General features: G+C 39.1%; 3 protein-coding genes across 5 annotated transcripts; 1 reads left to right on the plus strand and 2 right to left on the minus strand.

The window, feature by feature from the left end:
• Positions 1 to 1,273: 1,273 nt before the first annotated feature.
• mcidas (multiciliate differentiation and DNA synthesis associated cell cycle protein) lies at positions 1,274 to 4,544 on the minus strand. The gene is made up of 7 exons (XM_026188177.2): positions 3,974 to 4,544; positions 3,820 to 3,892; positions 3,636 to 3,715; positions 3,087 to 3,141; positions 2,721 to 2,947; positions 2,225 to 2,335; positions 1,274 to 2,084 (listed from the first exon to the last, which is right to left on the minus strand). Exons 1-7 carry the CDS (start codon positions 4,055 to 4,057, stop codon positions 1,641 to 1,643), a joined length of 1,074 nt encoding a protein of 357 aa, XP_026043962.2. The 5' UTR covers positions 4,058 to 4,544; the 3' UTR covers positions 1,274 to 1,640.
• Positions 4,545 to 5,523: 979 nt separating this feature from the next.
• Positions 5,524 to 9,379, minus strand: ccno (cyclin O). Its single transcript, XM_026188020.2, has 4 exons — positions 9,240 to 9,379; positions 7,212 to 7,318; positions 6,649 to 6,834; positions 5,524 to 6,569 (listed from the first exon to the last, which is right to left on the minus strand). The coding sequence occupies exons 2-4, from the start codon at positions 7,272 to 7,274 to the stop codon at positions 5,958 to 5,960; spliced, it is 861 nt and encodes a 286-aa protein (XP_026043805.2). The 5' UTR covers positions 7,275 to 7,318; positions 9,240 to 9,379; the 3' UTR covers positions 5,524 to 5,957.
• On the plus strand, positions 8,168 to 20,955 carry tut7 (terminal uridylyl transferase 7). Of its 3 annotated transcripts, none has more exons than XM_026188002.2 (29): positions 8,168 to 8,301; positions 9,196 to 9,624; positions 9,744 to 9,898; positions 10,027 to 10,143; positions 10,264 to 10,441; positions 10,542 to 10,630; positions 11,030 to 11,081; positions 11,202 to 11,271; positions 11,405 to 11,531; positions 11,652 to 11,771; positions 11,903 to 12,037; positions 12,246 to 12,423; positions 12,918 to 13,618; positions 13,774 to 13,924; positions 14,800 to 14,886; positions 14,997 to 15,097; positions 15,376 to 15,433; positions 15,706 to 15,809; positions 15,899 to 15,988; positions 16,085 to 16,198; positions 16,427 to 16,501; positions 16,602 to 16,779; positions 16,920 to 16,967; positions 17,088 to 17,179; positions 17,279 to 17,394; positions 17,500 to 17,699; positions 17,782 to 17,849; positions 17,944 to 18,010; positions 19,185 to 20,955. In XM_026188002.2, exons 2-29 carry the CDS (start codon positions 9,216 to 9,218, stop codon positions 19,241 to 19,243), a joined length of 3,939 nt encoding a protein of 1,312 aa, XP_026043787.1. In that variant the 5' UTR covers positions 8,168 to 8,301; positions 9,196 to 9,215; the 3' UTR covers positions 19,244 to 20,955. The 3 variants fall into 3 exon arrangements, with proteins under 3 accessions (XP_026043787.1, XP_026043785.1, XP_026043786.1); XM_026188000.2 differs by having other exon boundaries at positions 18,825 to 19,277; XM_026188001.2 differs by lacking the exon at positions 8,168 to 8,301 and adding an exon at positions 8,421 to 8,645 and having other exon boundaries at positions 18,825 to 19,277.
• The last annotated feature ends 76 nt before the right edge of the window (positions 20,956 to 21,031 follow it).

The following is a 21,031-nucleotide window of genomic DNA, read 5'->3' on the forward strand; positions in this document are numbered from 1 at the left end:
ATCAGATACAAAAGCATTTGTTTGCTGTAAAAGTGGCTCAAGGCCCGGCTGGATGTCGAGCTCAGCACACGTGCAGATGTTTTCTATAATAAAGTGGCTGAAATTTGACATTAAGCATCAGATTGTGGCCAAGGTTGGCCAGAATGTAACAAGGGAAGTAGGATGGTTTAACTAGATAATTATTATTGGGCTATCTGCATCTATTTAGAAGCAGCTGGACAGGTCAGATGTAAGAATCTGCCACACCTCACTCTCCTCATCATTAAGTTTCTTCTTGAAAGTTAAACACCACATTTCTTTTGCAATGACTAAATTGATGTAAAAAGTTTCTCTGTAATGCAAAGCCAGTATAAAGCTGGATTTAAAAAAAACATCAGTCAAGTGGTCTTTAAGTATAAATTTGCTATGAGTTATTTATCGGTTAAATGCACCTCAACTTCCCTTGGTGGTGTAACTTTCCATGGTCTTTAAATAAATAGTCAGGCCTGTGTTAATCAGTTCTCCATCTCGCTATCAGGTTTTTCTTATCTGCACTCGCTGTGTTAAATGCGGTGTTCATGACAGCAGGAGTGTCAGTACTGTAAACTGTCCCCAGTCAAGGGTCTGCACTGTTGCCTTCACTGCTGTAAAACAAACAGGCCCTGGTTGTGGAAGTTTAGACAGGTGCCTGACCTGAGATTGTCCAAATGTCTTGTGTACCAGCCAGGTTCTTACAGCTAAAGATTTCAACAGTGAGGTGGAAGAAAGATTTTCAAAGGTAACATCCTCTTTAGATAAGTTAATCTCTTCTTCTTGGTTTAATTTCCTTTTTGTTTTGTTTTTGCCTGGTTTATGGTGGTTTGGGTTTGTTTTTTGTGTGTTAAATCCGATTTTCTGTTTGTTTGCTTTTTTAGATAGATGACACAGCTAAAGTCTTTCCCTCAGGGTATACTGTTTATACAACTATTGTGTTAGCAGTCAGGTTCATAAGAGTGATAAGTCAGGAAATACAGCCCCCAAAAAAGAGAGAATCTGTTTACATTTCCAAAAAGGATATAAACAAGGATGTTGGCTGCACTACATCAATGCTCTGTCCACTCTTTCAGGCCACACAGTCACTCAGACAGAGACAAAGCCCCTGCTTCTTAAAGCAGGTCATAGGGTTACATTTGTTTCACTGCTCAAACAAGGAAAGTTCACAGTTTATTTCCATTTGCCTAATTATCACCTAAGCTCCCTTATCATCTTAAAAAAAAAAAAAACTTGAGTCAGCTACATGAAAATGTACACATTGTTTTACAGTTTTAAAAACATTTTTATTTCCAAATATGTAAAATCACTGGCATTTTCCAGGACAACAAATATATAGCGAGATGCAAACATAAACAAATATTAAACTATGTAAACCAAAACGCAATGTAAACAACAGCTTGGGCAGTTTAATTTCCTTTGTTAAGCACCTCTTCTCTGAATGATTAGCTTTCAAGCTACCTGAGGAAGACATCACTGAATCACTTACAGATATCACTATAGATTATAAGTTAAGCATTAACAGTTGCAGCCCACACATACACTTCTGTCCACCCAACAGAATTAGGGCATCTGCATATGACTAATCAGAGCCACATAACAACTCCAGCTTTATTTGCTGATCTCTCATTTCAGCTTTGTTTGGGAACCCAGCGAAAGCGGTATCCTCCTTGCTGAGTCCTTGAGGTAAAGGCATGTCCGTGAGGAAAGACCTGAGTTCTTATAGTGCTGTGTTCTCTGACAGAGGTCCTAAAAGATGAGACACTCTCTCCAGCTTCTGCTGCATCCACAGTCATGTTGCTGTCTTTAGCTATGGATGTCTGCAGGCCTGAGAATGCACCATACATGGATATTGTCTTTGATTCCTGTTGCAGCCTTGTTTCTGTAGAGCTGCTGTGAAGTACAGCATTGCAGCGTGTGCTAATATCCCTCAACATGTCCTCCACTGAGTCAGAGGATTCAGTTTCATATCCTTCATCCAGTCGCTGGCGCTTACAAGGACTCAGTGAGGTTTTGTCACCACCATAAGGCATTACTGGTTCTTTTACATTTGAGTCTCTGACTGTCATCAATTTCTGAAAGAAAATGATCCAAATTAAAGACTAAAAAGTTTAAAGATTAAAAAGTTTGAAACACAATTTATGACAATACAACCAAGAGGTTACATCATATACATGATAAATACTGATTTGACTTCTCACAGTTCTGAACTTACTTCAAGCACAGAGGCTAGGTGCTTTGCTCGATTAGCCAGCTGCCTGAGGTGAACGTTTCTTTCTTCAAGAGAATCAATCTCATCTTGTTGACTTTGGAGGGACTCATGGAGCTGCAAGCACACAAAGCAAAATATTTTCTGTGATGTGTTCATCTTTAATAATTATTTTATTTTTTAATGTTGGCATAACTAAGTTTGTGTTTAGATGTGGACAAACAGTTATTTCAAATGCACGTGTAATTTACCTATACGTGTAGGTTTTCCACAAAATCTCCATTGTATACCTTTTAAACCAAACGGGGTTCTGATCAGGATAAGGTCTTGGATGTTATAGCAGGTAAATAGGTTTATATAACTAAATAATTAATATAATTATAATTTTTAACAATTATAATTTCACAATTTAGATCCATTATAGTCCAAATTACATCAAACTTCGTATCACCATTTACGGTACATCATTTACATTGTGCAGTAATGCTCCATAAGACCTTACCTGTTTGTTGACTGCTATGCTATGTCCCAGTGCCTTTCCATGACACTCTGCTATCCCTTTCCAGGAATCTCCATCCTGGGCAGGTGGGTTGCCTGTTTCTGCAGATGAGTTAACCAGACTGTCTTCTGGTGAAAGGTTGTGCTGAGGGGTGAGGGGAGGTATAACATATCCTTGATAAGGTACCAGCTCAGCTGAAGACAAACTGCTCTCCAGGGTTGTAGGCGAAGCTGACAGAGAAGACAAGAACCCAAGGACTTAGCCAACGTGATTTTGGAGGTGCACGATTTTAACTGTATTCATGTCAATATAAAAGTAACAATAGCGATGAGCAGCACCCCAGCGGTGTGGAAGGTTTAGTTTTCTCACCTGCCATGAAATCCAGCCCATATTCTCCAAAATCCTGGTCATTTGCATCCAATTCCTGTGTGGAAATAAAAATGACGATCAGCATTTATCAGTATTTCATATAAACAATTCGATTTAATATTTTAAACGAAAAAGAAAAACGAAAAGGTGCATAGCAGTTTTACCTGGAAATCCCACCAGGAAAAATCAGGGCAATACGATGTTAAAGCAGAAAATGTATTAGTTGACATTTCAGTCAATATGTTTTCGTGTTGTCGCGTTATGAGCTTACGCTTGTCTGTGTCAGCTCGTGGAAAAAGACTGGACCATTTTCTAGCGTGTGTGTCATGAGTTAAGTACAATGACATTCGTGTAGGATTCCAGCACATCGTGTCAAACATTAACAGAGTGATCCAGACCTGCAGCTCTGCTCACCATCCTACATCTCCATCCGTCGGAAAGGGGTTGATTTACATGGCTACGTTTAAGATATGCCATTTACGTGGAGATGTGACAAAAACTGATGTCCATTTTTTAAAAGAACATTGGTCTTCGGTGTTTTTTTCTCACCTGACAGCCGAAGGAGTCTCTCTCCTGTCTCATAGAGGGCACACCCTCTTCCAAATCATCCCATGCAATTGTTGAGAAAGCTGCGACAGAAGAAAACAGTGGGACCCCTGAATGCATTTATGAGCTCAAAGTGACTTAAAGGCACTAATCCTGAAATTCACCCATTGTGTCAGGTTGAGCTTACCTTGTTCGATGATACATGGAAACTCAACATACACAGTGACGGGACTGCTGCTTCTTGGCACAAACACTTTATCCTGTGGGTAGAAAACACTATAAAAGTCTTTCCCACTGCACAAAGAAGCTCTGTGTTTTGTGAAAAGACAAATATTTCAAACCGTTTTGTTTGTGACAGCGTTCGTCCATTTTTGCCTCACTTGGTTGGGACAAATACCATCAAACGTTTTTCCGTCTCTTTGCATCTCGATGAGCTAAGCTCCGTCTGCAGAACTAGGAGGGCATGATTTGATTTAGAGCTGATATACTCGACGTTCTCCCGGTCTGCGTTTCTTCATGCCGCGGTTTCACACTTTCGACCCAATCAAATGCACCTATTTGGTCTCCAGGGAGTAACAGCGTCCTCGGAGATTAAACGGGTGCAGACTAACGGTTTTCTGAAGTGTAACAGTGGTGCCGCGCGTAACGGCGCCATTAGGCTACAGCAGGTGTTCCTTGCCTCAGACCTGCTTTCCTTGAGCATTCAGCTAGTCCCTGTGCCAGATGCTGGCTATGGTTTCTTTTGGACATACTGAAATGTTTAGAAAAATGCCTTAGGCTCATGTATTGTATGGCGTACATAAACAACAGATGTTGTGCAAGCTGAGCGTCACAAAATAAAGTCGCCAAAATATCTTATTTTATAATTATATATCGTAATAATTATTACATATTTTATGTATTTATTAATAAATCCTCATCAATTTATTTAATAGCATGTTTGCGACCATAACAGTCAGTGCGTAATTTCCATCTTACTGTGCGTAAAATATCTAATTAGCTTAGGTACAATCCTTCTGCTACAGTTAAAGAGCAGGGGAAAAGGAAAAGGGCAATTACAGCCGACAGCTCAGTAAACAGTCGTGACAAATGCCTCTATTAGTAAACAAACAAGAGTACCCTTAACGCTGAATACACCTGTGTGGTCGACACTGTGTCAGCAGGTCGAGCTGCCACGCGTAATGGATTATCAGATAAAGCCCCTCGATTGACCAAACTGGGATGGCACAATTTGGTTTCACATAATATAGCCAAGGGTAAACAAAAAACGAGGGTAAACGGACTTCCAGACAAACAAGCACAATAGCCCGTGTTGGAGAGCCACAAGAGTCAGTACATTGAAGAAAGTAATGTTACACACAAGGTCTTATCCTCACATTTACAGCACTTTCATGGTCGTGTGTGTGTGTGTGTGTGTGTGTGTGTGTGTGTGTGTGTGTGTGTGTGTGTGTGTGTGTGTGTGTGTGTGTGTGTGTGTGTGTGTGTGTGTAGGGTGGGGGGTATTGGATTTATACTTGTAAAAAACGTGCTTTCTGGGGTGACATTTTGTCATCAGTCATTTAATACTGCAGTGCTGTGAAAACTGAGACTCCACTTCCACGTCTATTAAAATACAAAGAATTTGCAAACAGACATTCAACTGCTTTTTCTCAGGTGTCATGATTACCTATGCATGTAATCAAGGCAGATTTTTATGTTTTTGACTCACATGTATTCTTTAAGTTGTCATTTTAATTAATTTTATTCTGTTTCATATGATAGTCAAAATTATTTTAGCTGCATTCTTTGTGGTAGCTCACACTTCGTGTGGCACATCTTGCTTATAGCTGATTTATTTCAACAGTAAACATAAGTTGCAATGAATCACAATAAGTTTAGAAACCGGGACAAATGCGTTTGAAGATGATTTTAATTAACTGTAGCAATCAATTCATTACAACACATTTTTCTTCATTAAAGATGTTCCAAAACTAACAAAACTCATAAACCCACAACAAATAAACTGGCATACAGAGGATTCTGACTTTTTGTTAAAAATAATGAAAAATAAAAATTATATTTCAATATACTTCATAATTATATAGTAAATTATCTTAAATAAATAAAAAGCAATGCTAAATCATAAGCATCCTGTAGCTGTAAACGGTTGACTGTCTATGAGGTATGTATAAGTAAAAGTAGGTCTGCATAAACACAAGAATTCTGAGCACCAAAACCCCCCAAATAGATATCTTATCCTCACTTCTTTGTTTAAGATATAACACTATAACCCACAATTAAAGGGGAATTTAAATTGCTGTTATCAAAATAGTCACACTCATGTAGTCACATAGTAGACATCACATCCAATGTCTCCAGGTTTAATGACACCAGCAGCTTCAGGTTGTCTTTGCATTCCTGCACTAGACTCTGTTTGTAGCTGTCATCTTTCACTGCTAGTGAGTCTCCCTCATAATGCTTAGAATTGCCTGTTGGCTGAAAAGAAACTGACTGTGTGCATAGTTCATCCACAAAACTGTCCCACTGAACTTCGTGTGAATGGATGGTTTCATGCTCAGGAAGACCTTGTTTACTTTTCAGTAACTCACTAGCTACTCTCAGTGCACAGCTGGCAGTCAGTGATGGAGGGTATTTGTTGAAAGCATAGTCTGCAAGAGTCAGCTCACAAACATTTTGTGCAAGGTTGCTGCACTGCCTGGGCATTTTTGGGTCAGGATTCATCCTTGAAATCCTGTCATCACCTTTGTTCCTAGTCACTAGCTGTGAAGCCTCGATGCAGTTGGTGTAATAGTCTAGAAAAAAGGCCAGGGTGGGTGCAGAGAGGCGGAAGTTAAGACGAAGCAGGATGAGACACTCCAGGTTGCAGAGCTGCTCTTTGGTGAACACATCACAGCACAATGACAAGAGATGGCTGATTCGTGGTGAGCAGACCTCCACCTGCAGAGGACAAAGAAAAGGATAGTAGAATGATATCCAAAAACACAAACCGTCTGCTCCACGAGCATACCACACAAACCTGTTTACTGGCTAGGAGAAGTGCGGTGACACCAATGAGCTGGAAGCAGTCAGCAGCAACAGGTGTGGAGGCCAGGAACCTGTCCATGATGTTCACAGCCAAGCAGCAACACTCGAAAGACAGACGGAAATGTTTGTGCACAGGGATGAGCCAGCTGACCAGCTTACAGCGGGCCTCTGCGGTCAACTGTATGTAAAACACACACTCATCAAAATAAAAACTTTTAGTGACCTTGGTTCTTAAATGTGATGTGCTCTTAATGTACAACAAGGTATATATTTTCTGGCATTTCACAGTACAGTACCCTACATATTATCAGTAAATGGTCCTAAAATCGTCATGTATTCTGCATCTCAGGTGTTTCTTTAGTTGAACAATAGAACTAATTAATATCTGGAAGTCACTCTCACTGGAACATTTAACTATCTGCCTTTAAACAAAAGGAGTGAATTACCAGTTCAATTTATATGACAACAAATATATTTAAAAATTTTTAAGTAGTCAAAAACGTATAAATATACGTCTAACACGGTTCATTTAGTTACAAGCTGTAAGTGTCTTACTTGCGGTTGGCGTGCCAGGCTTTTGCAGGGATGAAACTGCGCCTCTTTCTCCCTTTGGATCATAAACCCGATGTCTCCGTACTGAAGGTACCAGCTGCAGAGTTGCCCTGCAACAGGTTTTTGTGACATGAGCAGGGAAATCTCATTCTTAGCTGGGGATGAAATCGGGGAGCATGCCAAATCTTCTTCAAAACCAGAGTCTCTTAATTTGGACACGAGTTTCTGTTTTCTATTCCGAGCAGTTTGGCGCTGTTGAGCCAGCGTGAGAGTTTCTGGAGAAGGAGAGGCGACGTTCATTCGGCTCCTTTTGAAAACACTGTCGAAACCACCTTCACAGTTCTCAAAAGACACCATCTCCAGTGTCTGACTAGAGCCGGTTTGCACACACGCTGTTAGGCCAGCGACTGCGTATTTAGGCTACTGAGAGCAGTGAGTCCACAGCAGCAGTCTCCTGGATGCTGGTTTCTGGATTTAGTGGGGAGTTCTCTCTGATGACGTCAGTTTTCGCGGGGTCTTCCCCGCTCAGGCAGCTCACGGCTCTCCTGTGACCCCGGGCAACCAAAGCTAAACAATCACTGGCACCATCTATGTTATACTCTTAAGTCACGAGAGAGAGAGATTAAAAGACAATAGATGCCTTGCCCTTTAACTTTTTGCAGAAAAAACATCAAATTACTTGGGCTTATTATTTTATAGAAAGCCTACATATGAAATGTTCACATGTGAAATGTATATGAAATAGTTTAGATTTGATACATGTATTTTTCTTCTTCTTGTTCTTCCTATAATCATGCTAACATCAGAAAATTATTAACAACAATAACAACATTATAATTTCAAGTATACTACAAAAATGTGAGCAGTGTATAAAGTTCTTAATATTCACGATGTTTTTATAAGTATTAAAAATTTAATTTCTGTGCAATATATCAGTTTCTTTTTCTTTTTTGCGGTGGGCGGAACACGGCCGCTGACGACTAGAAAATAAACGGCTCCTATGTCACCTTTCAAACTCTAGTGCAAGACAAGAGAGCGTGCCAAGTCAGAACTGAACAAGGCTTCAACTATGTCCTCTGTGCACTAGCGGGAGGTATTTTGATTTATTTAATAATACACGTGTATAGTACAAGCTAGCGTGTAATTAATGGCTGCCTTTATCTCAGCTGTAGGCTGGGCAGCTCGACAAAAAATTGCAAGAAACGGACGAAAGCCGCTGCTAGCTGTTACCCTTAAGTGCCTGTGCTAGCAAGCTAAGTATGTGTAGCTAGCGTTAGCATTGCTGTAACTGTGTTGCAGCAGGAGCTAACAAGTGCGGTTACTAGCACTTATTTGTTGACGAGTTGTAAGGCACTGAGGTGGCAAAGTTATAAACCACCAGCTCGAGGAAGTAGAAGAAGTAACAGTAGAGTCAAATAATAACGCTGCTGAAGCTAGGTAAGCTAGCTAACGTCTTCACCATGTCATAATCTCACAATCCTGTAGTTTGGGTTAGGCTTTACGTGTGTGCGCAAACTATTTCAGCTAACTAAGCGGCTGTGTTATACTAAAAATAGTGACGTAAAAATGTTGACATTTAAAACAAGCTTTTGTTTTTTAATTTTTATTTTAGGAATGTCAGCGTTCATGTCCATTGAAAAAGGGTTAACTGTTAACCCGAGTTTGCAGAAGTCAGCCAGTGTTTTAGAGAGGTTAATATTACCGTTTTTATCAGCTGAAAAATACAAATGCGGCATCGCCTATATAAATTGTGCAACAGTCTGGTATGGATTACATGGCAAGTTGTGAAAATTGTGAGCAGTTACAACCAATATACGTTTTTCTACATGCCAAAATAAAATGAACTGAAATGGGACACTGCTTCTTCAAACAAGGGACTTCTGCCAAACGCAGACGTTTGGCAGGTCTCTTGTAACACAGTTTGTGTTAGTGCTGTTTTGATTACATAAGGACTATTACCACATTAACTGGACATTTTATCTTGCAGTTTTATCACAGCAGTGTATCATGGAAAACTCTGGCAGGCCTTACCGGGCTAAGCAAGGCGGCAGGGAGAGGGGGGCGGCAGCAGCAGCAGCGGCAGAGAAGGGAGAAAGCTGGTGGATGCAGGACCAGGTGCGAGGACAGAACTTCAGATCAGATGGAGGCCAGCAGGCCAAGAAAAATCAAGGTGGGCCTTACAGGGCCAGCCCTAAGAAGGGAGGACTGGGGCCCCTAAGCCACTCTCCTGGTGGATTAAGAGGAGGCCACAGCCCCTCACAGAGAGATGATGTCCGGTGGTTCTCAGGTCCTCAGGAAGATAACTGGAGAGAGCGCCCACAGCAGAGCTGGAGGAGGGGTATGCAAGGAGAAAGTCCAAAGGAGGACAGGGAACAGGGAAGGAGAGAAGCCACGGATGATGGTTTTCAAAAATCAGGTAAATGTCTGGAAGTCAGTCTCTGCAGAAGGAATGAAACACTTTCAGCTTTATCACAAAGTCTATGTTGAAAACAAACTAGAAATTCATACTTCCCCCTGCATTTCTCATTTTCAAAGGTAAAAGACGGCGTAACAGAAACAAGAAGAAAGCTTTTGCTGAAGAGAACAGGGGCTTTGTGATTGAAGAGTCCACACTCTCAAACAAAGAGCTGCGCAACCTACGGCAAGCAGAGAGGCGGCTTAACAGGGACGAGATCTACAGCCTAAAGAAGGTACAGACCCTAAAAGCCGTAAGAGGTGATGTAATGTTGGAGTTGGTTGGTGTAGGTGATTTACAGATATTTCTAACGGTGTAATTTATTATTTATTTTTTTGTGTGTGTGTTGTACAATTGTTTTAGAGGTCCCACAGCAACCCTGCTGCTCTTTACAACTGTGCCCTGTGTGATGTTCTCCTAGAGTCTGTGTCTGAAGCTTACAAGCATATTCGGGACAAACGGCACAAGAGAAGGGCCAAGGTTATTTTACATTTACCGTATATAGATTGTATTACTGTGTTGCTATTGTGGAGTAGTAGTTTTTATGTATTAAAGGCTGTGATCAAGACCCCTTTCCTGTATTTGCATGTTGACTTATAGGAGCGACAAGAGCAGCTGATGCTGACTGAGATCCTGCCTCCTAGTCCAGAGCAGATCAGTGCTATAAGTGCAGTACTAGATGCTGTTGTCCAGGAACATGGTCTGAACGACCTGGACGTTGAGAAGAGACGGTGTGTTGTCTCCACCATGCAAGATCTCCTCCTGTCTGTTCTGCCTGGTAAGACACATAAAGAGGAAAGTTCACAATATACAACAACTGTGCTCTTTCAGTGTTATTAAAATCGTAGCAATATTTACCTGCTTTCTCTCATCTATAGAGGTCCGACTCAGGCTTTATGGATCATCTTGCACTAAATTTGGATTCAAGGATTCTGATGTCAACATTGACATTCAGTATCCAACTCACGTGAGTAACACAGTGTGAGTTCATGATGTGTGATACAATTTTATTGTATTTTATGTTAATTTTATAATGATATTAATGTTAAAAATTAAAACTGGAGGCCTGTCAGGAGAATAATAGCTAGGGGAAGAAGTCTTTCATCTGCATGTATATGTTACAAGTTACGTGGGTTTAGGGTGACATTATTTAAGGGAACAAATACAAGAGATGACAGCAAAAATATTAGTATATGGCAAAGGTAAGATGTGGTGGTGTGGGTGGCGGGAAAAATATAATTTCACTTGATTTTAGATTTCACAAGTTGTGTTGCGTATGCTGTGCTTGTAGCATGCACCATAATTATGTTCTTTTTAATATTATATTTATGCTGTATAAAGGCTTTGAAATGGAATGTATTCACAGATGCATCAGCCAGATGTCTTGATGTTGGTTAAGGAGTGCCTCTCTGTGAGCTGTGAGTTTTGTTTTCATTTTAGACTCAAGAGTCTTGAAGAAATCTTTCAGACATGGTAAACTCAGTCATGTGCTTGAGTGTCATGGAAAGTTTAAATTGTTTGTGTTGTGCTATTCTCAGCTCTGTTTGTTGAGATGGAGGCGGACTTTCATGCCAGGGTGCCTGTGGTCATCTGTAAAGAGAGAAGTAGGTCTGTATCATTTGCAGTTACATGGGTTTTTCTTGCATGTGACAAGAGAATATTAACAGTGCTCATACCACAAGAGCATAAAACTCCAAATTAAAATTAACTTATTTTTTTGTTCCCCCTTCCTCCTCAACAGTGGTCTAATCTGCAAAGTTAGTGCAGGGAATGAAAACGCGTTCCAAACCACCACATATCTTTCTGCCCTGGCGACTCAGGAGCCTCTCCTCATGCCACTGGTTTTGGGCTTCAGACGCTGGGCCCGGGTATGTTTCTAGTAGACAAAGACTTGTTCCTCACATTAGCAAAGGCATCAAAACTATTCACTCATTTCTTTTTTTCAAAGTTGCATTTGTTCTTAACATCATTTTTGGCTTTCTGTTAAGATCTGTGAAATTGATCGCGCAGAAGAGGGGAGTCTACCACCATATGTCTTTGCCCTTTTGGTTATCTTCTACTTACAGAAGCGCAAAGAACCTCTCTTGCCTACCTATTTCAACCAAGATGTAAGTCTTTATTTTCATTTCCATCCTTAAAAAAAACAAAAAAAAAAAACCATATTAGTTTTGCTTTTCATTATTGACTCTTTTTAGGATTATTTTGGAATAAACTGATGCAAACATCTGCCCATCTTTAGATCAAAGTGTTTTCTCTCAGCCGGCTGTCAGACTTCAACCTTACTCATACAGAGGATGGGTATTTACACTGGGCCTACACCCCTTCCTCCAAGGAGTCATCTCAACCAGCAGAAGGCAACTCCATAAAGGGGAAGGTAATCATGAAGATGGACACACATAAATAAACTGAAAGACTTCCAAAGAACAGAAAATATAATTTTGACTTGTATTTGGAGACAGGTTTTGTTTTGTTTTGTGTTTTGTGTTTTTTTTCTTTTTTTTTTTTTTTAAAAGGCTGTTAAATAAATTGAAAACTTGAGTGATAATTTTTCAGACTCTTAGTAATATCAGGCTGTCTTGCAGGTTCCGCTGGTGTTTCAAAGTCCTCATCCACCAGTGGAAGTTGGACTTCTCTGGGTCGAAATGCTTCGCTTCTATTCCCTGGAGTTCATCATGGCTGACAATATAATCAGTGTGCGGACTGGTGCTGTCCTCTCCAGAGAGATGAAAGACTGGCCTAAAAAGCGGATCGCTGTAGAGGGTCAGAAGCTTTGTTATGTTTGAATCATTTTCATGTCTTGATACTTCTGTAAGGAGAAGTGGTCACACAGAATCTGTTTTAATGTTGCTTATTTCTCTGTTGATTCTGTCCAAACCTAGATTTTTATTTCTGTTTGATTCATGGATTAAAGCAGTGGTTCTCATACTTTTTCTTGCATACCCCGTTTCAGACGTTGGAAAAGTTAACAACCCACAGTTTTGTTTTTTTTATCAGTCATTAACTATTAATTGTAGTTTTACTTGTAATACTTTATTTTAAAGTGTAATTTTGCTTAAAGCTCAGTGCAAAATAATCAACAAACTATTGTATACCCCTTATCCCACCCTTTTCGAAGTTATTAATTCAATTTAACCTCCCCCTCCCCAAACCTGGTTGTTTGTGTCCAGTTGCAGTGGCTAAGGTGCGTTTATGAACCACTGTGATGAAGAGACTTCTTTTATGTGTTCTAATGTTTACAAATGGTTCTGTTTCAGACCCGTTTGCCGTGAAGAGAAATGTGGCCCGCACAGTGAACAGCCAGCAAATGTACGAGTACATCCTCCACTGCCTCAAAACCACATACAAGTACTTTGCACAGTCACTCAATACACCAGCTGCTAATCACAAAAGAGGACTGAAGGGAGGATATGTTCAAGGGGCCAATGCTAAGGCTTTGAATGACGAGAGTGTGTGCTTGTCAGATTTCAGTAATCTCAGCATTCATTCAAAATATACGAGCCAATCTAAATCTGTAGAAAATGGCCCTGAGGACTCTGATTGCATTATTGAGGAAGAGGAGGAAATTGAAGAATTCAGTGACTCAGATGAAGAGCGGGAAAAAGAAAAATTGGACTTGGGCAAAAGCAGCCTTTCGGAGGATGAGGATGATGAAGACGAGCAGGATGATGACATAAATATTGATGTCGACATGCATAACAGAGACCACCTGGACAGCTTCACCATAGAGGATGAAGAGATTTTCCTAGTGGACGAGATCTCAGGGGAGGAGCTTTTGTCCGATGAGGAGGGTCCAGATTTGGACACACCTGGTTCAATGGATGAGGAAGAGGAGGAGGAAGTGGATTTGGCACCTGTCAGTGTTTCTCAAATTAAAGATGAAACACCAGAAAATAAAAATGAAAAACAAAGCAGACCATCTTATGAGTTCACCAAGCAAGCTTTCACCAGAGGAAAGGTAAGTTTGCCTTCACTTGTCATCAGTTACTGGCAGCATTTGCAATTGTGTAATTTGATTAAACAAAGAACACATAAAATTTTAAAGTTGTATGGTAAAGATTTAGGTTGTAAGTGAGGAAAACTATATGTGTAACTCCTTTCAATATCACATAGTCCCACATGGTCGTGTGCAGCTTGTGCAAACGTGATGGACATTTGAAGAAAGATTGTCCAGAAGATTTCAAGAAAGTGCAGCTTGACCCCTTGCCCCCAGTAACACCAGAGTTTCTCAGTGTCCTCAACAAAGTCTGTGAGCAGTGTTACAGTGAGTATTATGGGACATGTAACCCTTACCTGCATTGTGATGTCATATTTCTACTCTTGCAAATTTTAGTAATACATACAATGACAAAAATATACAAATGTATTTCAAATGGTTGAGAAATAAATTGTTTTTGTCGATGGTATGAACAAGTTTTAAAAATGAGGCTCATGCAAACATTTTCATACTGTTGGACTCAACAAACTCTTAATTATTGCAAGTTCCTCATTTCAACTTAATGAAGTCCACCTGTTCATGTTTTTTTGAGTTCTAATCATTAGCACTTAAGCAAAATTTTATGTAAGATTTAAAAAGTGCTTTGGAAGAAAACACAGCTGTATCCGTGGTTTTAGGCTTATCTGGTAAAATTTGTGTGAGTTTATGGTTTAACATGTGGGATGAGAATATGTTAAACTTTAAAGTGTTAAAATGTACACAACTCTAAAAAGAGCTTAATGCAGGTGCATGAAAAGTGTAGTATACCATCCACTGGACCTCAGCTTATGTGACTGTTTCACAAAATTTTGTATAAATAAATAATTTTATTTATATAGCACCTTTCTAGACAGTCAAAGTGCTGCACATAAGATAACAAATGATAAAAAGGTAAAACGGACAATATAAAACAGGCAAAAATGAGCCAAAAACAGTTTTGAGTTTGTTTGTTTTTTTTAAAGTTGTTTCAAGTTGTTGTTTTGATATTACTCAACAACTTGATTGTTAATTGTAGTTAGTTATCATAATATGTCTAATTGGCATGTTCATATAACGTTATTTCCTGAGTCCTGTTGTAAAGCCAGTTATTTAAGACCACTTTTGGTGGAACAGTGCTTGTGTCCAGTAAATTACTTGGTCACTAAATATCATTCATTTTTAAGGTGATTTCGCCCCAGATGAACTGGAAGTGGGTGTAAGAGAGCACATCCTTCAAGACCTTGAGATTTTTGTGAGAAGACAGTTTCCTGGTGAAGTTGATCTTTTAACTTTTTTTTTTTTTTTAATTGAATTGGCGTGATGATGCATCTGAATGATTTGGTTAACAAATCATGTGTTGATTATTTATTTTAAATCACAGGTGCTCAGTTACAACTGTTTGGCTCATCCAAAAATGGCTTTGGATTTAGACAGAGTGACCTGGACATCTGCATGGTGTTGGAAGGACAAGAAACCATAGATGTGAGTTATCAATAATTCTTTACCATGTAGTTTTGGTTCTGTTCATCAGGGAACCAGCTGCAGTTGATCTTTACCTTACACCAACTTGATTTATCAAGCTTCTAATGACGACTTGAAGTTGATGCGTATTTGATCTGCCAATATGCTTGAAGAATACATTGGTAATATTATTTTACTTGGAGGCAAGTTGCCCTTGTTCCTTTTCATTGTTATGGTTGAATTACTTATTATCTAGCAGGAGCTTATATTAAATCATTTTTGCCTTCATTCCATCATAGGATATTAACTGCATCAACATCATTGAAAGCTTGGCAAGATCGCTAAAGAAACACCCAGGTAAGACATAGTAGCTGTGGTACGAAACTGACATTCATGCACTTTATTTTGTCTGCAACCAGCAACTGTCAGTTTTGATCAAATGACAAACTGTTCTGGTTTTAAGAGATTCTAAAGTTCTAATATAATCTTTAAAATAATTCACCTTAAACAAAATGTTACCTACCCATTTACATTAATGAGAAATGCATTAAGCTGAAATAAATTATGATTGAATAAAGTTCTTAATCTTCCCCATAAGTGCCTGTAATGTCATTATGTATCCACATCAGGTCTGAGGAACATCCTTCCCATCACTACAGCAAAAGTACCCATTGTGAAGTTCTACCATGTTCGCACTGGCTTGGAGGGAGATATAAGCCTCTACAACACACTGGTGGGGCTCTTTTTGTCTTTGTATGTATTTGAAAATAAGAAAATGTGCACCTTTTGAAATTTGCAGTTTCTGTTTGTTTTTTTTCTCAGGCCTTGCACAACACTCACCTACTAGCTACGTATGCTGCAATTGACAGAAGAGTGAAGATCCTCTGTTACGTCATGAAGGTTTTTGCCAAGGTGAACATGCTTTACAGACTTGTGACTAAGACATCTTTAAGTGTTCTTGCTATTGTATTGTTCAATGTTAAAATGTTGTTTCCACTTCCATTACAGATGTGTGACATTGGAGATGCTTCACGTGGTAGCCTCTCGTCATATGCCTACACCCTCATGGTGCTGTTCTTCCTTCAGCAGAGAGACCCACCAGTTATCCCTGTGCTGCAAGAGGTACAGATGTCTGTTTGAAAGAAGAGCCAATTGTATTCTCTTTACAAGTTGCACATAGATGTGTTGATTTGTCAATGTGAGTGTTGTCTCAAATACATTTATCCCCTTAAATTAAACGACAAACTTATACCTCCATTTGGATGAATTTGTCAACAAGTCTCTTTGTAGTAGTTATTTAAAGTATTTCACAATATCGTGTGTCAAGCTTGACTGCTTGGTTTCTTGCAGATCCATGATGGGAAGAAGCCTGAAGTACTAGTAGATGGTTGGAATGTGTACTTCTTTGATGATTTTAAAGCACTAGTAAGTGTTTTGTATTTGATTTGTGCCTAAACAATATGGTTAATATAAATGTAAGACTGTGTCTTAGTAGCTCATCAATATCGTCTTTTTCCACCTTCAGCCCAGTCACTGGCCACACTATGGGAAGAACACCGAGACTGTGGGGGAGCTGTGGCTCGGCCTACTCCGCTTTTACACTGAGGACTTTGACTTCAGAGAGCATGTTGTCTGTATCCGACAGCATGCCCGCCTCACCACCTTCAACAAGCAGTGGACATCCAAATACATAGTCATTGAAGGTAGCCTTGTGTGAGACTATTGCTGCAGTGTATTGTAACTAATTTATCCACAATCAAATGTGTAATTTTTATTTGCTGAATCAAAGTAATTGTATATGTCTGCTTTTGAAGATTTTTCAAGTTCATTTTCTTTGTCACAGATCCATTTGATCTCAATCATAATTTGGGTGCTGGTCTCTCGAGGAAAAGTAAGATGGATATAGATTTTTATTTTTATTTTTTTTTCCCCATTTCTAACATCTCAATGATTTTTCTTGCACTTTTCACTACTTAAAATGTGCATGTTTTTATTTTGGTCATCAAAACAGTGACAAATTTCATCATGAAGGCTTTTATCAATGGCAGAAGAGTGTTTGGCACACCCATCAGATACTTTCCTCCTGTGTATCCCAGTCAGATGGTCTGTATTTGTTGTCTGAACATTACTTTTTTTTTTTTTTTATTGTGGTGATATTATCCAATCAGCACTAAAACTGTGTTTTACCTGCATCTTTCCCAGGAGTATTTCTTTGATCCTGAAGTACTTACTGAAGGAGAAGTGGCTCCCAATGATCGCTGCTGTCGCATCTGTGGAAAGATTGGCCACTTCATGAAAGACTGCCCCCTGCGTAAGAAGTGGGTGCAATCTCAAGTATTTTGTCATAATATTTACTTAAGTCTGTTAGCACCTTGTGTGCCTGCCTTAATGTTGATGTTACATCGTCAATGATTTTGGACCAGGTCTAAACATAGAAGGGACTCGGAGAGAAGGCCAGAGTACCCACAAGACAAAATGGATACAGCAGAGGAATCGAAGGATCAGGTCAGACACAAAAGTGAACACTGGCGGAAAAGGGATGGAGTGGATATTCGTTGCTGCTACCTATGTGGATCAACTGCCCACATCAAGAAGGACTGCCAGCTGTACAGAAGCCCTGCTGGTAAGTACCTGCAAGGTCACTTTACATTCTTTGAAGTATGAAAAAAGTCACTTACTTTCAATATTCACTTGTCATTTGGCAGGTAATGTGAAAATGGAGAATTATTCTTCTTCACCCCACTTTAGGAATTTGCGAGAAACAGAGAAACAGGTATGTTGTATGTTTTCAGGCAACCTAAATTATAATTAATTCTGCTTTGTACAGTTGTAGAAGTGTACATCTTTTGAGCTGTCTTTTATTTTAGGGCATACCTATACAAGAAGATAAGAAGAAGAGAAAGCAGCAAAATGTGATATTAAGTCCACAAGCAGGTAATTTAATTTCCCATACTTTTTATGCATGGAATCAGATGTCTCAAACCTATACTATTAGCACTATGTAGCTAATTTTAACATGTATTTGATTTATTTTGTTTGTAAATTGAAAGTAATTTAAACTATTTGGGCCCAACTAGTCCAAAATAATCATAGCAACTACAGATAAGCATACGGCTATTTATTATGTTACGTCTTCATTAAGTTTAGTTACACTGCATTTGTACTTAATTGTGGATTGTTAGCCAGCATAGTCATGTATAGTAACACTATAGTGAGCCTTTGATTAGATGTACAATTAGCACCCAATTTAAAAGTGATGCTTTCCCAACATGTGGGATGGCTGTAGCTCAGGTGGCAGAGCAGGTCAGCCACTAATCAGAAGGTCGGTGGTTCGATCCCAGGCTGCCTCCTGGCTGCATGCCAAATATCCTTGGGCAAGATACTAACCCCGTGTTTGCCTACTGGTGGTGGTCAGAGGGCCCGGTGGCGCCAGTGTCCGGCAGCCTCGCCTCTGTCAGTGCGCCCCAGGGCAGCTGTGGCTACAATGTAGCTTGCCAGTGTGTGAATGGGTGAATGACTGAATGTAGTGTAAAGCACTTTGGGGTCCTATGGACTAGAAAAGCGCTATACAAATGCAGGCCATTTACCATGTATTTCCATCCCTAAAGCACACATTTTGCCAACTTTATTTTTTTTATTTTTTTTAAACGAGAATTATCTGTAATTTATGGAGACAAAGTGCAATTTCAATTTTCAGAGAAATTAGACTTGGTTGACAGTGTATTTTTGCATTGGGTCAATTGTCTAGGGCTCATAAAGAGAGACGACATGATTTCTATGCAGCAGGCTCAGATTCATCCATCTTTTTCTGGACTCTGGAGCAAACACTTTCTGATCTTTTTCCTCAAATGTAGCATTCTGGTCCTTATTTTATCTGTTGTTTTCCATGTGGTCTTAGAACACATTCTCTGAGTTATTGTACCTGGTATTGTTGCCTGAATGCGTTTTTGTTTTTTCTTGGTCAATAAAGCAATGTTCAGTTTGTGTGGATCAAGCAGTCTGCTTAGTTTTGTCACCTTCTTAATATTGGGGGGGTGTTAATGCTGCTGTTGAGTTAGAAAATTGTGTTTGTAATAAATGTTGATGACTGCTTTCTGGTTTGTTTCAGGTAGTTTAACCTGCCGAAATTCGGGTCGCTCTGGTCAGAGGAAGAGCCCAGTGGAATGAGAAGTGAATAAAAAGGAAAAAAAAAGAAAAAAAACTACCAGATTCTACTTTTGTCCAGGCAGACAGCAACCCAAAGTCCAGAAACCCTTAAATCTGAATGGTACTGTTGGGCCAATAGTAGCCCGTTCAAAGCCAAAGCCAGGACATCTTGACTTGAAGCCAAATAGGGCCTTTTTATTGTTGTGGGTTTTGTTTTTGGGTTGTTTTTTTTTTTCTCCCCCCAAAACGCTCCTCCTGAGAGGGGTTTTTTTTTTTTTTTTTTTTAAAGCTTTCATTTAAAGAAAATAAGCAAGTAAGCATGCATGTGATGCATGTGATGTCTTAAAATACTTTGCCAGTCAAGAGGTTTTCCCTTGTTTTGTTTTTTTGTTTGGTTTTTTGTATATATAAAATTTTTACATTTAAAGCAATATTACTGCAAATTTGGTGTAAAATCTCTTAAAATTGGAATGTAAATAACTGTCTCCTAGACGACTAATAGCTTAGATCCCAGTAGGGTATCTTTTGACATCATACTGTATCTTTAATGCTAAATTTTATTTTTAATTGTTTTGGTGGACACTTGAAGGTTCAACCGTCCTTTAATTTGGTAGACCAGCGTTTATAAACACTGTTACCGCTGTGAGTCAGATTGAAATGATAAACTGATTATGATATTAGTCTGCTACTCAACATCAAAACGTCAAGGCTATTTCACATTAAACCAAAAAGGTTTCAATTCATATGCGTTCTTTTTTTTTTTTTTTTTTTTTTTCCCTTAAGTGTTGTTTTAGAGATTTGGGGAAAAGATGTTTCTTAATGGCAGTATACCTTTTTAATGGCCTGGATCTGTATTTTTTATTTTATTTTTAATTATAAAATCATGTGTTTGTCCTCTGCACTGATGACCATCTGTCCATGTCTCTGGTGTTCTTGAAGACAGAACTACCTGCAAGGTGTCTCCATGTTTGTGTGCCTTTTTGTTAGAGAAACCACCATGTAGATATGTTTCTCAGGATCACAGTTTTATTCCTAGACTGCTGGTCCACTCAAGCTTCATGGATACATAGTGCTCTAAAACTGCCTGCAGATGTTAGTAGAGGGAAGGTAAAAGCTCATTACCTCTCAATTTTCTATATGTCTTCACACTGCTAGGATGTGTTGTAACGATGGTAGAGGATCACATGCTTGAGGGAAGTTGGGTAAAAAAAAAACTTCCTGTGCAGACTCTTAAAATTGATATTTTAAAAAGGAAGAAGGGGAAAAAAATGAAAAGCTGTTCTGGCTGGCTGCACACACTGCGCTCCAACTAGAGGTAATCTCAGTTAGTTCATTGGAGAGCGAAATGTATTTATTTGCCACAAAGGCTTCATTTCATTGTAATGTTGCCACAGATTGGTAGCTGCACTGTGGGGTGGGTGGGTGTCCAGCCCCTTGGATTATGTTGCTGCTAATGTCTCAAAGGCCTGCTTATAATTCAACTTATGTAGGGTGTCTGGCTTTATTATATCTTACTCTTACTGATTTTTATAATAAAAATAAATGTTGGTATTGTAATCATATTTCTTATTTTAAAGGATGTGTGCTTTAATTGCTTTAATACCAGCTGTATTTTTATTTTTACTAGGATTAAATGGAGGATTTAATTTGGTGTCAGGGACCCCTGATTGTGTTAGGAAAGGTTTGCTCATTGTCCAGTTTGTCTCAAAGAATTAAACTGAAGTCAAATTCCAGTGTGCTTTTTTTTAAAATGTATTTTTTTTTTTATTTATCCCCCCCCTCCCCTTTCCTCCTCAAAATATTTAAAGT

Source organism: Astatotilapia calliptera, chromosome 12, assembly GCF_964374335.1.
Source record: "Astatotilapia calliptera chromosome 12, fAstCal68.1, whole genome shotgun sequence".
NCBI lineage: Eukaryota > Metazoa > Chordata > Actinopteri > Cichliformes > Cichlidae > Astatotilapia > Astatotilapia calliptera.

Bases quoted from the DNA above. Each gene is read 5' to 3' on its own strand.
- mcidas (XM_026188177.2), bottom strand. From the start codon at position 4,057: ATGCAAAGAGACGGAAAAACGTTTGATGGTATTTGTCCCAACCAAGTG. The intron at 3,716-3,819 runs GTAAGCTCAACC...CTTCTGTCGCAG, and splicing joins TCCATGTATCATCGAACAAG to CTTTCTCAACAATTGCATGG. The intron at 2,085-2,224 runs GTAAGTTCAGAA...ATTTTCTTTCAG, and splicing joins ACCTAGCCTCTGTGCTTGAA to AAATTGATGACAGTCAGAGA.
- ccno (XM_026188020.2), bottom strand. From the start codon at position 7,274: ATGATCCAAAGGGAGAAAGAGGCGCAGTTTCATCCCTGCAAAAGCCTG. The intron at 6,835-7,211 runs GTAAGACACTTA...TTTTACATACAG, and splicing joins GCCTGGCACGCCAACCGCAA to TTGACCGCAGAGGCCCGCTG. The intron at 6,570-6,648 runs GTTTGTGTGGTA...TGTCCTCTGCAG, and splicing joins TTCTCCTAGCCAGTAAACAG to GTGGAGGTCTGCTCACCACG.
- tut7 (XM_026188000.2), top strand. From the start codon at position 9,216: ATGGAAAACTCTGGCAGGCCTTACCGGGCTAAGCAAGGCGGCAGGGAG. The intron at 11,532-11,651 runs GTATGTTTCTAG...CTTTCTGTTAAG, and splicing joins GCTTCAGACGCTGGGCCCGG to ATCTGTGAAATTGATCGCGC. The intron at 15,989-16,084 runs GTGAACATGCTT...CTTCCATTACAG, and splicing joins TCATGAAGGTTTTTGCCAAG to ATGTGTGACATTGGAGATGC.